Genomic DNA, 16,799 nt, shown 5'->3' on the forward strand with positions numbered 1-16,799 from the left:
CACTAGACAGCACTTCATTGTCACCCTTGGGGACCGTTTTAAGTAGTGAAATCACCAACAAAAAGCACCAAAATGTGAAAAACGTAGCACTAAATAGACTGTGAAAAGGATACTTGTTTACAGCATGAGCTGAAAGAAGGCAGAGGGTCACCTTGTTTGACCTCAGCAAGTAGGCAAATTTGCAAATACTGAAAGTGTGAGTAATGAGAATGACAGTATGTTTTCTCCCTGAGCCATATGCATTAGTTACAGATTTCTTCCTTAAACCAAGGACATTCCTCTACAGAACCACAATTCGATGATCAAATTCAGGAAATTTGACATTGATGCGATACTATTATCTAATACAACAACATTCGTTTTCAGTTTCCCTCTTTGTCCCAATCATGTCCTTTCTTGTAGTGATTTTTCCATCCAGGATCATGCACTGCATTGGGTTGTCATGTCTCTTTAGTCACCTTTTATTTGGGACAGCCTTTCTTTGTCCTTTGTAATATCAACATTTTTGAAGAGTCTGAGCCAGTGTTTTGGGTTTTTTTTAACATCTTATTGGAGTATAATTGCTTTACAATGGTGTGTTACTTTCTGTTTTATAACAAAGTGAATCAGTTATACATATACATATGTTCCCATATCTCTTCCCTCTTGCGTCTCCCTCCCTCCCACCCCTCCAGGCGGTCACAAAGCACTGAGCTGATCTCCCTGTGCTATGCGTGAGCCAGTGGTTTTGTGGAATGCTGCCTCTGTCTTGTTTCTCTGATATTTCCTCATCTGTATGATCAGGTTGTGCATTTTGGGAGGAATTTTTTCTCCATTTTGCAGATGACAAAAATTGATGTCCAAAGAGGATGTTTTCGAGCCTGGAAATCTGGCTCAGAGCCTAGACACTCAAAAAATCTTACGTAGACTGATTCTGGCTTTGCTTAAGAAATCGGAAGATCCAGCAGCAGCATTACTGGGCCTGCCTTCTTGCAGAGCAACAATGAACAGGAGCTGAGTTGCAGCTACCTCTTACCCAGGAGATGTATTTGCCACAGTCCCCACCACTCCCTATTGTATGACACCAGCCCAGCTTCATATGTTACTCACCTGGCCCCAGAGGGCATTTGTGTTTGACAGCTCATTCTGTCCCATAAACCTGATACAGAAAGTGGTTTTATAAAAACACAAGTGCTCTGGCTGAAGTGAGAGTTGGTTGTGGGAAAGTGTGGCCTTAAGCTTTTGTCCTTCTGTGCAGACTTGGACATGGCCACAGCAGCTTGGTGGGCTGAGTGGAGGAGGGGGACCCCCTTTATCCTACTGCAGCTTCTTGCCTCTGTCCTGCGTCACATACACCAGGACCCACCCCTCCCCTGTCCCCAGAAGGCCCTCTGACTGGGACCGAGTAGGGTGGGGCAGGTGCCCCTGTGTGAAAATCTCCACTGCTCGCCAGAGAAAACCTAGGCATCTTTCATCCTTCCCCTAAGATACCCACCTCCCTGCTTCTGCAGAGACCTGGGTAGATAATACATTCATAGGTTCCAAACACAGCAGTGAAAAATTGCTGTCCCTCCCCTGTTCCCAGGTTCCCAATTCTCCCCAGAGACAACCATTGTTGCCAGTTTATTTTGTTCCCATCTAGAGATTTTATACATAAACAAGTACACATCCTACCTTTTCTGAAAAAATGGTAGTTTTCTATACGCACCGCCACTGTTCTCACCTTAAGAGCAGACAGGCCTAAGTTTAAGCACAGTCACTTTCTAGTTTGGTGACTTGTGAGCCTCCCTGAACCTCAGTTTCCTCCTCTAAAATGACACGAATAATAGCAGGACACCTCATAGGTTGTTGAAGAGTCATGGGAGAGCACCCGTGTAAAGCTGTCAGTGCTGGGCCTAGCACTGAGTGGCTCTGTGGTTGGTTATGTGTCCAGAGGCAGCCAGGCTCAGCTTCCCGGCTTCAGAGGTACCGACTGAGAACGATGCCATGGGTCGGGCCACCTGCTTGGCATTTAGATGGCAGAGAGAACTTCAGTATCAGAGAACGCTTTACTACGTGCCGGGTACTTGCTGAGGACTTTATGAACATTGTGGTATTTCAGGGTTATTTCATGGTATTACACCGTTGAAGTTGGGTTGAATAATTCTTCTGTAGAGTGTTTACATCATAACATGTTTAGCAGGATCACAACCTCTACCCACTGGGTGCCAGTAGAATTCTTCCCTGCCAGCTGTGACAACCAAAAATGTCTCCAGATTTTGCCAGATATTCCCGGGGAAGGAAGGGGGACAAAACCACCCTCCCTCGGGTTAGAACCACACCTTATTTCATTCTCCAGTAACCACAATAACCCCTGGTGGTAAGTACTGTTATTGTCCCATATTAGAGGAAAGGAAACTTGAAGAACAGAGAGGTTGGGTGACATACACAAGAACACACAGCTAGTAAGTCAGTGCTGGGATTCACACTCAAGGAGTCACTGCAGAACTCCTGTTCCTACCCATTATGTAAGAGTTCCTCTTATCTTGCAGGAATGTTGTCTAGAATTATACAAAGCCCTTCCCAGAAATCTGCTTTACAACTAATCTTAGTATGTGTTATTTGTTATTTTTACGTCTGCTAGAAAATCCTCAAAACACCTCTGTGAGATATCTGAAGTCCCATTTTACAGATGGGACAACTGAGGTCACTTACTTAGGATCACAAAGCCAGTAAGTCAGAGGTTCTCTGCCCCAGCTGCAGAGTCAGCTGGGGCGCTTTTTGAAGGCCCAGGCCTCACCCCAGACAGATGAGAATCTCTGGGCATGGGATCCAGACATTCCTAGCTTTTAAATCTCCCACAGGATTCCAAGGTTGGGAGCCCCTGTGTTAGGCTGAGAAGCCAGGTCACATTTTAATACCAAATCTTAGTGACCAATGTAACCAGATGCAGACTCTATCTTCTCGGAATATCTCAGAGATCAGAGACCTGGAGGCACCTACCCCTTTCTGCCCCAAGGTAAATTCATGCAACCCATGGGGACCCCTCTTCTCTACCTGAAACCCCTCCTGAGGCTCCCTCGCACCCCGGCCACCCACCACAGGCCCCGGGCTCACGCTGCCAGGCTCTCCTTTATTCTGGGGTGCTCAGGGATGGGGTCCAAGAATAAAGGCGTCCCCAAGGCCAGCTGGGGAGAGGAGCACTGGCCTCCTACTGGTCAGGAATGATCCAGTGCTGGGAGGAGCAAGGTGCCTTCGGAGGGTGCCGAGCGTGTGTCCAAGTCCCCCTTTGCTCTACCAGTGGGAGCTGCACCGGTCCGAGCAGTTGGGTGACTCCGGTTTGAATTCCTCCTGAAGCGCGGGTGTTCTTTCTGCAGGGGCGAGCTGGGTGGGGTGGGCGGGGCTGGTGTCTCCAAGATGCTGTATCAATGCTCTCCCCTCGACCCCACTTATTACCAACACCAGGAGGGGTAGCACTGAACAAGGGCCCACAAGACAGATAGGCAAGTGGAGGCCCAGGGCCCTCCAGGGCGAGCAGACCACCTGACTCCAATCCGATTAAGCCCAGGGTGCAAATGGGAGGATTTGGCAGGACTTCTGCAGGGAAAAGAGTTTTGAAGGGGAGGAAGCAAAAACGACCAGTAGGACTGCGGGAGGCAAGAAACCCACCCTCTCTGGTCAAGCCCCTGAGCCCCTAGGCCAGAGGAGACCCCAGGAGCTGCCCGGACCACATCAGAGGGTGGCAGGTGTGCCCGTCTCTCACCTGGCATCAATCTCCTTCTTCCTGTGTCATCTTGAACGTGGCCAAAGCTTCCGCCAACACGTCGTCAGGATCTAGAATTTTGACCTGGAGGGAAGCAGCAGGGGTTGGTTTGGGGAGCATGGAAGGCCCAGGCTGCCAGCCTTCGGGGCGCTCCCTGCTTTGGGGGGGTACTGCCAGCCTCCCTGGGGTCGCCCTGACTGAAAACAAAACCTTGTCTGTTTCCTGGCCGGGCTGGGCTCAGACAGCCTGGGTGTGGCTGTGGGTGCTGTTTTGTCTCTCCCTGGGCTGCATGTGGCCCCAGGATCCGGGAGAGCTTCCCACCTCAGGAATGGGGAACTGGGTGGGCTTGGGGGCCTCATCACGGCCACAGTCAATCATTGTGCCACACTTGGCTATGTTGTCGACCCAGAGGCCTTCGAACAGCTGACCATGGTCCAGGTGGAAGAAGCGCCCCCACCCATTCTTCATGCCTCTCTGCCAGTTGCCTTCGTAGCGGTTCCCGTTCTCTGGGGGAAAGAACAGGGAGTCAGGGGTCTTGGCCCACAAAACCAGGCCAGACTACATATACCCGGGCTGGACCCTTGCCACTGCTGGGCCAGACATCATGCCCACCAGAAAGCCATAGAGCCCTGGGGTGTGAGTGACTTCCGGTTTCAGACCTGGTTCACATCTCACCTCCACTACCTCCCGGAACTTAGATGAACACCATAGTTTCCTAGCTGTAAAAAACATAGCGAATAATACTGACAGGCAATGTTCTTCCTGCACTTACTCTGTGCCTGGTTCCATGCTGTTTCTGACCTCACTTCTCACAAAAACAGTTCTGTGAAGGATGAAGGATTCCATTTTATACATGGAACTTGAAAAGCTCCAGGAATTTGACTGATTTGCACAAGGTCACAGAACTAGGAAGTGGCAGAGGCAGGGTTTCAAACCAAATCCTGTTCATATCAGGAGCCCCGGCTCTTAGTCGGGAATCAATTCCACTTCCCACTGGATCTCGGTGGTGGTGGTGTAAAAATAATAATAATAAAGCCAACATGTCTCAGCTCAGACACTTACCAGCCGTGTGACCTTGAGCAAGTCACTGAACCATTTTGTCTCATTTCCTCATTTGTAAAACGGGGACAAGAGTAGCTCCTCACTCATAAAATTATTCTGAAGATTAAATGAGTCCATACACAGACAGGACTTAGAAGAGTATTGGATGAACTCTAGGTCAGAGGTCAGCAAACTTTTTCTGCAAAGGGGCAGATAGTGTTTTCGGCATCGCGGGCCATAGGGTCTCTGCTGCGCATGGTCAACTCTGCCATTGCAGCACAGAAGCAGCCCGTGGGGACTTCCCTCGTGGCACAGTGGTTGGGAATCCGCCTGCCAGTGCAGGGGACACGGATTGGAGCCCTGGTCCGGGAGGATCCCACATGCCGCGGAGCAACTAAGCCCGTGCGCCACAACTACTGAGCCTGCGCTCTAGAGCCCACGCGCCCACGTGCCTAGAGCCCGTGCTCCACAACAAGAGAGGCCACCGCAATGAGAAGCCCGCGCACTGCAACAGGGAGTAGCCCCCGCTCGCCGCAGCTGGAGAAAGCCTGCGTGCAGCAACGAGGACCCAACGCAGCCAAAATTAAATTAAAAAAAATAAATTTATATTTAAAAAGACCCAACGCAGCCAAAAATAAAGTTAATAAATTAATTTGAAAAAAAAAGCAGCCTGTGGACAATACATAACTGAACGAGCACATCTGTGTGCCAATAAAACTTTATTTACAAAACACGTGTTGGGCTGGATTTGGCCAATAGTTTGCTGAGCTCACACAAGGATGTACTGATTCTGAGCACTTACTATTCCGTGTCATGCTAAGCGTTTTACAAATATAAACCTCATTTAACCTTCACAATAACTCTAGTTAAGCTTTATTTTTTCCTTACTTTACAGTTGAGAAAAATGAAGCAGAGAGAGTGTAAAGAAATTAATTGCCCAAGGTCCCACAACTAGTAAGAGCTTGAGCTAGAATTTGAACCCAGGCTGGCCGGCTCCAGAGTCCAAGCCTTAGAAACGGTGCACTTAGAGCTCCTTCACTGTGCGGGCCACAGAAGGTGCTCACTGAAAGCAGGCTATTACTACTAGAGATGCACACTGAAATCAGGCACGGAGGCTGATGCACGGGGGATTGAGAATGACAGAGTGGCTACCCTTAACCCTCCCCAGCTGCCCAATGCCTTGGTTTAGTCAAATCTCTTTGGAGGGACTTACCTGGTGGCACAGTGGTTAAGAATCCGCCTGCCAGTGCAGGGGACATGGGTTCGAGCCCTGGTCTGGGAAGATCCCACATGCCGTGGAGCCCGTGTGCCACAGCTACTGAGCCTGCGCACCACAACTACTGAAGCCTGCGTGCTTAGAGCCTGTGCTCTGCAACAAGAGAAGCCACTGCAATAAGAAGCCCATGCACTGCAAGTAGACCCTGCTCGCCGCAACCAGAGAAAGACTGCTCGCAGCAACGAAAACCCAACACAGCCAAAAAAAAAAAAAATCTCTTTGGAAGTTGGAATCTTGAGTTTTCAGGAGACTGGGCTCTGGTTTGTGTCCTCACCAAGAGTATCTCCTTACTACATGGCAGGCACTGGGGAAACAGTGGGGAACAAAACAGACACATTCCCAGTCCTTCTGCAGGCTCACAGTCTGGAGGGGCAATGATACTAGCTTTATCGACAGCCTACTATGTGCTAGGCCCTGTTCTAAGCACTTTACACAGACTCCCTCATCTAATCCTCCCCATAGCCCTATGAAGTGGGTACTGCCATTATTCCCATTTTACAGGAGAGGAAACTGAGGCACAGAGATGCAAAGTAGTTTGCCCAAGATTATACACCTAGTTCTAAGAAGGAAAGGAAGCAAGTGCTGAGAAGAATGTGCTTTAGGTGGAAAGTAAAAATGCAAAGATCTGGGGGAATCTTCTTTTTTTTTTTTTAATATTTATTTATTTGGCTGCACCAGGTCTTAGTTGTGTCACATGGGATCTTTGTTGCTGCCTGCGGGATCTTCCTTGCGGCATGCAGGATGTTTTAGTTGCAGCATGCAGGAATTTTTTTTTTTTTTTTTTTTTAGTCGTGGCATGTGAACTCTTACTTGCAGCATGTGGGATCTAGTTCCCTGACCAGGGATCAAACCCAGGCCCCCTGCATTGGGAGCGTGGAGTCTTAGCTACTGGACCACCAGGGAAGTCCCTGTGGGAATCTTCTTTCTATTCCAGGAAGAGGGAACAGCAGTGCAAGGGCCCTGAGGCAGAAAGTGGGAGCAATTGAAAGAAAGTTAGTATGGCCAAAAAGAAGGGAGTCCAGGGGAAGAGGGGAGGTGAAACTGGAGTGGTGAGCAGGGCCAGATCATGCTGGGCCCCACAGACCACAGTCAGGCCTCTGAACTGAGTCTGAGGGCAATAGGGAGCTATGGAAAGGTTGAAAGCAAGGCAGTGACAAGGTCCACTTTATGAAAAGCTGGCTCTGTTTGCTTTGTAGAGAATGGATTAAGTCCTGATACAAATGTGAGCTTCTCAGAACTCTTTCCTCTGCCTGGGAATGTTCTTCCCCAGCGCAATACATATCCCGCTTCCTTCTCCTCCTTCCATTCTCCATTCAAACAACACCTCTTCAGGGAGGCGGTCTCTGACCGTAAGCCAATCTAAACAGCCCTGACCCCAACTCCTTTGTCATTCTCCAACACGTCTTCCTGTTTTCAAGGGCAATTCCTTAGCACTTCCGACCTCAGAACAGACTGCGTAACCTTGAGCAAACGACTTAACCTCTCTGTGCCTTTGTTCATTTGTAAAGTGCGGATGATGAGAGCACCTATCTTATAGGATTGCATTGTGGATTAAATGAGCTCAGGGCTGTATAAGTGTAGGCTATGATTATTACGACCATAAGACAATGTCTTAATTGTTTATATTTATTGTTAGGCTCCCCTTTTAGAGTATAAACTTCCTGAGGGCAAGGACCGGGTCCTGTCATTCAGCTTAACCATGAATGTGTTTCGGGACAGGTCTATGCGGGGACTTGGCCTGATGGGGCGTGGCCATGAGGGGCCCGGCCATGAGGGGCCCAGAGGAATGTGACTTGAGGGCGTGGCCGGGTGGGCGTGATCAACAGGCCATTTGGGGTGGGGCTAAGCACTCACTCAGGCGTAACATGCCCTCCCCTTCCGGCTTGTCGTTGCACCACTGGCCCTCGTAGATGTCTCCGTTGCTGTAGTACATGCGGCCCCAACCGCTGCGCTGGTTGCCACACCAGTCACCCTCGTAATACTCCTTGGGTCCGAAAAACTGGATCCCATAGCCCTGAAAGCACGAAGGTGTCCTTGTTCACGACGTCCCACACCACTAGGAACTCCCACCATCCTCCCTGGCACCCAAGCCACACACCTGGGCTTCTCCCCTGCTTCCTCCCCCAGCCCTACATCCAAGCTGACGGTCGTGTATCGAAAAATCTTCCAGGCCGTCCATTCTCCTCTATGCCTTCCTGCAGCCCACCATCATTTCATCCCTTCTCACTGGTCTACCTCCTCCACTCTCCCGTGCTTCGCTGACCCCATGCATCTGCCATACAGCTCCTAGGAGGATCTTTACGTTGTCTATCCGATCACATTTGCCCCGTCTCCCCAACTCTGATTTGACCCTATTAAAAGTTGCAGATGCCTGACAATCAGATCAAAGCTACGGACTTTCTCCCCAGAAAAATGGACATAAGCACTTATCATGCAGCCGCAAAGAATCACCACAAACTCCCCGCAGATCACACCTGAAGAGGTTGGGTTATGCAGCCCAAGTCTACTCTTCAACATCCTCATCCCCTACATAACCGTCAAGGCCTCACTCCCACCCCTGTGGGCAGACACACCTTGCTGTTTATTATATCCTTCCTTTTGGTATTTCCTCTTCTCCTTTTTTACTCCCTAACTCCTTGCATCTTATGGTGTCACCTTCTACAGGAAGCCTGCCCTGAATTCTCAATGAACTGCCTCTGGACTTTCTGTAAAAACCTCTATCCTAGCACCATATTATATGTAAAATATTTATTTTGGGAGCTTTATCCCCACTGGCCAATAAACATTTTGAGAGTAGAGATCATGAAATGCTGGGCTCTACAACTTGCCAATGGTGTGACCCCAAGCAAGGCACTTCACCTTCTGCGCCTTTCTGAGCTTGTTTCCTCATCAGTAAAACGGGAATAATAATAATGATGATGATGTTGTTGTTGTTGATGTGAGAGTTTACAATATATCATGTTCCAGGGTTACAGTAGCTGTTGTCCCATAGCAATACTGTATTATTATCTGTCTCCACGACCTATGGTGAGGATTCAGGTGTTGATGGGTTGGGGGCATGCCTCTGGCTGGTTTCTATCCCTCAAGACCTTCCTCTCTTGGCCAAGGGTGTGGCCTCTGCTTTCTTTCTTGCTCCCACTCTTCCAAACCCCCGCTGTCACCTCTTATCCAGTCCCAACAGAAGGGGGGTTCTCAGAAAGGGATGCCAGGGGAAAAGAAAGCCAGGAAATGAGTGGGGAGGTTGGGAGGAGACTTTGGCCCCTCACAGCCTGGCTGGCTTCTTGTAGCCACAGGGTTTCATGGGCTCCTCCCTGGGCCCTCTCCTCTTGCTTCCTGTTTCCTGGGTTTTGTTCTGAGAAGCCTTGATGTTCCCCCACCCCTTCCTTCTCCCACCCACACAGCAACCCTGTCTCCTCCCCTAGATCCCCCCACCCTTTTCTCCCAGACCTCTCTGACTGCTCCCCCCACACACACACACACACACAGCCTGCTTTCAGCCTGGCCCACACCCCAGGGCATGATGGGAACCACTCACACATTTCTTATCGCCTTTCCACCAGCCTGAGTAGACTCTCCTGTACTTTCCGGTCTCTTGGTCAGAAAGGCTGAGGGTGCCGTAGCCATCTCTCTTCCCAAATTTCCAGTCCCCCTCATAGATGGCTCCGTTCTTCCTCCAGACCTGTGTTCCTTTCCCTAGGGACACAAAGATGAGTCAACATGGTAGACATGGCCTTTATGGGGCTGGGGATGCTGGGAGGCAGGTGCTGTGTCTGCTGGGCCTCAGGGGCCCCTAGACTGGACAATTCTCAAGAACTGGGTCAGGGTCTGTGCCCGGTCTCCAGACCCCCAGCACCCAGGAAAACCCCCCAAAAGTTCTATTTCTATAGCCCTTTGCCCTGAAGCCAAACTGACATAGCAGACCCCAAGTAGAAATCTGCCTCTTCAGTGTTTCAGCTTCATCTTTTCTTAAATTTTAATTTTTATTTATTTATTTTTGGTTGCATTGGGTCTTCGTTGCTGCACGTGGGCTTTCTCTAGTTGTGGTGAACGGGGGCTACTCTTCGTTGTGGTGTGCAGTCTTCTCATTGCAGTGGCTTCTCTTGTTGCGGAGCACGGGCTCTAGGCGCGCAGGCTTCAGTACTTGTAGCACATGGGCTCAGTAGTTGTGGCACGCAGGCTCAGTAGTTGTGGCGCATGGGCTTAGTTGCTCCGTGGCATGTGGGATCTTCCTGGACCAGGGCTTGAACCCGTGTCCCCTGCATTGGCAGGTGGATTCTTAACCATTGTGCCACCAGGGAAGTCCCAAGCTTCATCTTTTAATAATACTGAATGGATACACCAGATGGTCAGGATTTTTAGAAAATGTTCTGCATATCTCTTCAGTTCTCCTGAACACACATGGAGACCCATCTCCTACTACTCCAACCCCTCTGTGTCCTCCACTCCCGTTTTCCATTCTGCCCTCCAACCACTATGGCTTCCATGCTGTTCTTGGAACCCACCTGTTATGCTTTCGCCTCAGGGCTTTTGTACCTGCTTCTCCTTTAGCCTGGAAAATTCTTCCCTCTATATTTGCTCACTCCCTACCTCCTGCAAGTCTTTGCTGAAATCTCATTTTCTCAATGAGGCCTACCCAGACCATCCCGTTTAAAATTATTCCATATAAGCTTCTTTTAATCCCTTACCCTGTTCCGTTTCTTTCTATATCACTTCTCAGCTCTTAACATAATAGATAATTCACTTATTTATCATTTATTGTCTATTGTCTGTCTCTTCCAGGAGAAAGTACGCTCCACAAGAGCACAGACTGGTCTGTTCTGTTCACTGCTCTATATCCAGCACGGAAGAACAGTGTCTGGCATGTTGTAGGTGACCAATATTTGTTGAACAAAGAGATGAATACAATATTTGCGGAGTACCTATGCACGCCAACTCATGTCTTGGTCCTTGGTAGCTCAGGAACAAATCCAACATTGTCCCTGTGAGCTTTTTTGATCTAGTGCAAGTAACTTAACTCTCTGGGCCTCAGGTTCCTCGTCTGCAAAATGGGGATAAGAGTATCTCATGGGGTTGTTCTGTTCACTAAATTCATTAATATATGTAGAACACTTAGGACAATGCCTGCAAATAGAAAAGATGATATCAATGATTTTTGCCCTTGAGGTGGGGTCCAGTCACATCGCAGGGGATGAAGGGTTGTTTACATCTGTCCTTCTTCTAATTTATTTCCTTTGGGGACACAGCCCTCCCTCTCAGTCCTTCAGGTTTGCATGGGGCTGACTTCTCCTCCTGGCAAGCCTAGCCAATCAGTGTATTCTATCCACCCAGGCCTCTGTGACTGGTTCAGTGAAGGGCATGTGACCAAGTTGGTCCAATGAGACTGTTTGTTTCCCAGATGAAGGCAGAACTTACCAAGGCCTAAGAGGACCTATACGATTGGCCCTCTTTTTTTTTTTTTTTTTTTTTTTTACGATTGGCCCTCTTAACCTGCCCCTTTCTCCCCTCCTTCTCTGTGTTCCAGCCCACTGGCTTCCAGTCGGTTCCTTGAACAAGAGGTAATAGTGAAAAACACCCCCCCATCTCTGATTCCACTATCTAGAAGACATGCTCCCCCCTGCCTGGCTAATCATTTGCATCCTCTGGGCTCGGCTCAAACATGTTCTCATGGCTCCTTTCGTGGCTTCTCTCTGGTCCCCTTTACATCCTGATGATACCACTTTTAGCTGTGTGGCCTTGAGTAAGTCACTTCCTCTCTCTGAGCCCGTTTCCTCATCTGTAAAATGGGACATTACCTACTGTGCAGGTTGTCAGTGAGACAGGAAGGACCCTGAGTGTTGGGATTCTTCCAGATGCCCGGTATAGGGCCTGGCACAGACTAGGAGCACAATGAGTATTAGTGGAGTGAGTGGTCTGGGTAACCACTGGGGCCACCCTATCCTTGCCCTGAATGACGGCTCTCTTGACTGTTTCCAGCCTGCTTATACTACAGCAACCCACTTCAGCGTGGTCGAAAGGTGAGTCAAGAGAGGGGGCATTGGACCTGGGTTCTCTGACAGATCTGCTTTCTGCAGCCCCAGCCCCATCAGCTCTATGCCTCCAGGGTCTGAGGGGAGGCAGGACTCACACGGGAGGACTCAGAGGGCCACACCAGCCCACAAGGTCATATCACAGGTAGGGCAGCCAAGTCCAGAGAATGGGAAATGACTTACCCAAAGTCACACAGCTACTCAGTAATAGAGCCAGGCTCAGAACTTCAGGGTCCTGACTCCAAGTTCAGGGCTCTGTCCACACCACAGGCTGCCCACAAGGATTGAAACATGCAGGCAGACATCTTTAACCGCACATAGAGCTCCAAGCCGCTGCTTAAACCCTGGCCTTTAAGTCAGTGCTGAGGGTGGGTGTTGTGTTACACACTGGGTGAGGTCAACTTTGGGGGCCTTCTTGGACAAGGAAGCTCTAAGTAGTGATCCCTGCCATGGTCAGCCCTCCGAGAACACTCCAGAAGTTCCCTTCTGCACAGACTCTTGGCTAAATACTTGATAGATGTCATCTGTTAACAGATAGGTATTATTCCCATTTTACAGATGGGGAGACTGGGGCTCGGAGTAGTGTAGTAGATCTCTCAAGGTCATAGTTACTGGAGCTGAGATTCTGACCCAGCTTTATGGACTCAAGCACTTAACGCAGGAAGGCAGGAGAGAAGAATGGTTAAGAGCAGAGAATCTGGAATTGCAAGACTGGACTGAGAAGCCGTAACACCTTTTTTGAATAAAAACTTATTCTTTTTCTTCAGGGCTTAGTTTGTATCACAAAGAGCCCCGTACTTCCTGCTAGTTAAACTGAGCCCAGCCCAGTTAAAGTCAGAGCCCCAGCCACTTGGGGTGGGGGGTGGAAGTATAGGGGGTGGGGGGGTAGGGGGTGGGGGATAGCGGGTGTCCTCCCTCGCCCCCTACTGGTTTGAAGGGCTGAATTTGAAGACCAGAATCCCAGTTGCGAGCTGCTTTCTGGGGGCCACCTTTTCCTCCTGCTAGCCAGCCCCATGCTTAGCCCAGGTGTCAGAGGTAGAGAATGAGCTGGTGTCCTGAGAGTCCCGGCTGAGGCTGTGGCTGGTGCCTGAAGACTGCTCTGTCCCCTACTGGTCCCTTTGCTCAACTGAAGCCAGGGCCGAGTTGGGTTCCAGAACCCCGGCAGGAGGAGGCCCCTGGTTGGTCCAAGTCAGCATTCACTCCTCAGAGATACATGTTATATCCCCAGTGAGCTATGCAAGCTGCTTCCTTGGCCCCGGTTGCCCACCATGGCCCAGACCCCATACTCACCGCCTGAGCCCCCGAAGGTCCCCCACTTACCGTGTTTCATGTTGTCCTTCCACTTGCCCACATAGTGATCGCCATTGACAGCGAACACCTGGTGCCTCAGTCCGTTCTTCTGGGCCTTCCGGTCCCATGCTTTCCACAGGGGCTCCGACTTTGGCGGGCACTTGGAGATAGGCATGGTGGCTGCTTCTGTGGGCCAGAGGGTGCTGGCAAAGGGTTAGGGACATCAGGGGCTCAGTTTGCCGTAAGTAATGCCAGGATCCTGGGGCTTCCCAGGGAGACACCTGTCTGAGGTCAAGTGGGACGAGTCACGTGTGTTCTGAGTCCCCAGGGCAGATGAGCAGCCCTTGAGGAGTTTTCTTTTGTGCTGGACTGACCCCCCTGGGAGGCTCTCTCTTCCCTTGCCTCTCCAGGGGCCCCTTGGGGCGGGGGATCTGATGGCACAATTGCTTGGGATGGGAACCCAGGGAAACCAACAGGGCAGAGGGGTTTGTGATGACATCGGCAAGAAGCTGCCCCGGGGAAGAGGGTGAAAGTCACATATTTAATAACCAGTATGACCAACCAGCATGGATGCGGGCCTGGAGCCCTCAGTCGTGAACACTACAACCCACTCTGGGGAGTTGGGGCCTAGCCAGGCCACTCTGTCTGGGCTGGCAGACAGCCATGATGACACAGCCCACAGGGGCACCCCCGCTACCGCCACTGGCTCAACACCCAACACTTTAGCCCCCTGGGTCCCGCCCCCTATGCCTGGTGGACAGGATGGTAGAAAAGCCTGGGGGCTGGCTTGGCAGGGGTTTGTGAGCTGTCAGGAGAGCCCCTCAACTAAAGAGACTGCCTCTTGGGAGACCCCCTGTACCGGTTTGCCCGGGACTGAGGGGCTTCCTAGGACATTGGACTTTCAGTGCTAAAGCTGGAACAGTCCCAGGCACACCAGGATGGTTGATCACCCTCTGCCTCTGCCCTCTGCCCTCTGCCTAGGTACTCTTCCTGTCTGCCTGGTTAGGTTTTTTTCATCAGACCAGGGCTCTCCTCCCCACCCTGCCTGGTGGGGTTGCAGAGAGACTTTGGGTCTCTCCCCAGACTGGGAGCCCCCCATCTATGCTCTTCATGTCCCCAGTGCAGACATTCATGTCTATGTGTTTCTCTCCAGGGGACTTGTGCAAGGTGACAAAGATGGTCTCCAAATCTGGGGATCTCTGTTTCCCCTCAGCAGGTACCATCTATCCTGCTCCATAGATGTGAAATACACACACACACACACACACTCAAGCAGTGCTAGCAGCCAAGGATGGGGGTGGAGGAGTGGAGGGATGGGGGAATGAGGGGATGGGGATGGGGGACTAGAGTGAACTATTTAACCATCAGCAGGCAGAAGTCTTTTTTGTTTTTGTTTGCCGCACCGCGTTGGCCTGCGGAATCTTAGTTCCCCCGCCAGGGATAGAACCCAGGCCCCCTGCAGTGGAAGCACGAAGTCCTAACCACTGGACTGCCAGGGAATTCCCAGGCAGAGGTATTGACCAATGAGAATGACCTCGGGGCTGAGCAGGTTTCAGGAGATCTTGGTGTCCCAAGCATCCACCCACCCAGGACCAGCATCACAGGTGGGCAACCTGAACAGTTGCACAGGGCCTGGTCCTTAGAGGGGCGTGTACTTGGTCTCGGCTCTGTCGCTGTTTTGAAATTCTTAATACTGTATGAGCTACTGCCTCACATTTTCATTTTGCATTGGGCCCTGCTTATCAAGGAGTTCCCTGTAGGGCCACAGCAGGGGCCTCGGTGATTCTGACTAAGCTGGCCAACTGTACTGGCTAGTTCGTATTTTGACAATCATGCCTAGGAATTGGGAAAGTCACTCCAGGCAAGGAAGACAGCCAGGGTGAAAACTGGGCAGAGGGAAACAGTCTCAGGTCCTAAATTTAATGTTTTTCTTTTTTCTCCCATTTGCATGTATCATGTGTACTATGATTAATCTTTACATTGAAGTTAATTCACTTAAAACATCAATACATTTATCCAAGGAAGATTTTGCAAACATTACTTGAGTCTTAGCTAGACACTGGGGCTTACAGTTGAGATTAGCAAATGTTCAGAAAGGTGTTAATGCCATATTAGCCCCAAACTGACACTTTCTCCTTGGTTTACTCAGAACCGTAAGAGAACCCTCTAATAACTTTCTTACGATGTCATTGGGTGATACTTAATGCTTCATCAGTGTAACTCAACCTCTGTCCCACACTTTCAGGAACGTAGATGCTACCCTAGAGGAGGTTGTGGTCTTAATACATAGAGCTCCTGATAGGGAAAGAAAGCTTTGGGGAATTCCCTGGCCGTCCAGTGGTTAGGATAGGACTAGGCGTTTTCACTGCCAGGGCGCGAGTTAGATCGTGGCCGCAAGCCACGCTGCGTGGCCACAAAAAAAAAAAAAAGGGGGGGGGAAGAAGGCTTTGCCACTCGGTGCGCGTACTCTACTCGTGTTGTTTTGATACTGAATAACAATAATTACCACCATGGAAAGTGGAAGGAGCAGGGCCCAGACGGCCGGCGGTCAGTCGCTAGCCCGCGCCTCGTCACACCTACGCCGGCTCACCTGCGCTCTCCTGCGGGGCGGATCCTGCATCTGGAGTCCTGGGCCGAGAGCGGTGGAGTCGCCGCCCGCAGCCTCCAGCCTCAATCGTTCGCAGCGCGCGTTCCGGCGTCCCAAGCCCTGCCAGGGTCCCTATGGCAACGCGGGGCCCCAGCAAAGCCAGCCGGCAGGGCCCGCCCCTTCCTGCGGAGACTGTGAGCTCGGGGCCGCGTGTGGGGAAGGCTGTAGATCCTCCCGCGAAGAGGAAGGACGTCTTCGGGCCTGCGGAGGTCGAGTACTGGCTGGTGTACCGGCCCGGTGGCCAAAGGCTGGTGGGCGAGCCCGGGAGACCTGATATCCGCGGAGCTTGGGCCACGGTGTGCCCCGGGAGGTTACTGCCCTCCCCACCCCCGCTTCTCTCCCGTCCCGGTTTCCCCAGAGCAAATACCGCGCCGCCCGATGCTGGCAGGAAAGTGTCAAAGGCTTTTCTGCCTTGTTGCAAAGACAGAGGGGCAAAATTAAAGGGAAAGCCAACATTACGCGTGTTCTTTGTTTTGTGATGGTTTATTAGACTCCTCTGAGAATCTGAGGGAAGCTATATTGCCCCTACACACCGGAAGATGCATATGATTTACGTAGACACAAGTCGGCCCAAGTCATTCCTCAGCTCACTTCCCTACAGTGGTTCCCCTTACCACTCAGAGTAAAAGCCACAGTGCCTACAGTGTCTTCAAAGCGCTGCGTCATTTGCCCACCTCCCTCCCCTTTCCTCTCTGAGTTTGTCCCCTACTCTGTGCGCCCAGTCCCACTCTGCTCTAGCCTCACACTTGCTTCCTTGTGGTTCCTGGAAAATGCTAGGCGTGTTCCTGCCTCAGGGCC

General features: G+C 50.8%; 1 protein-coding gene across 1 annotated transcript; it reads right to left on the bottom strand.

Moving 5' to 3' along the window:
- Window positions 1-661: 661 nt before the first annotated feature.
- MORN3 (MORN repeat containing 3) lies at window positions 662-16,291 on the bottom strand. The gene is made up of 7 exons (XM_060170478.1): window positions 15,945-16,291; window positions 13,385-13,557; window positions 9,574-9,731; window positions 7,893-8,052; window positions 4,043-4,227; window positions 3,722-3,805; window positions 662-3,342 (listed from the first exon to the last, which is right to left on the bottom strand). The coding sequence occupies exons 2-6, from the start codon at window positions 13,527-13,529 to the stop codon at window positions 3,728-3,730; spliced, it is 726 nt and encodes a 241-aa protein (XP_060026461.1). The 5' UTR covers window positions 13,530-13,557; window positions 15,945-16,291; the 3' UTR covers window positions 662-3,342; window positions 3,722-3,727.
- Between the last annotated feature and the right edge of the window lie 508 nt (window positions 16,292-16,799).

The sequence above is a fragment of the Lagenorhynchus albirostris genome, chromosome 14 (assembly GCF_949774975.1).
Source record: "Lagenorhynchus albirostris chromosome 14, mLagAlb1.1, whole genome shotgun sequence".
In the NCBI taxonomy this organism is placed as follows: Eukaryota; Metazoa; Chordata; class Mammalia; order Artiodactyla; family Delphinidae; genus Lagenorhynchus; species Lagenorhynchus albirostris.

Excerpts from the sequence above, each read along its gene's own strand:
- MORN3 (XM_060170478.1), bottom strand. The coding sequence starts at position 13,529 with ATGCCTATCTCCAAGTGCCCGCCAAAGTCGGAGCCCCTGTGGAAAGCA. Across the intron at positions 9,732-13,384 it reads GAAGGACAACATGAAACACG|GGAAAGGAACACAGGTCTGG; the intron begins GTAAGTGGGGGA and ends TTGTGTCCCTAG. Across the intron at positions 3,806-4,042 it reads CCCAGTTCCCCATTCCTGAG|GTCAAAATTCTAGATCCTGA; the intron begins GTGGGAAGCTCT and ends GCTTCCCTCCAG.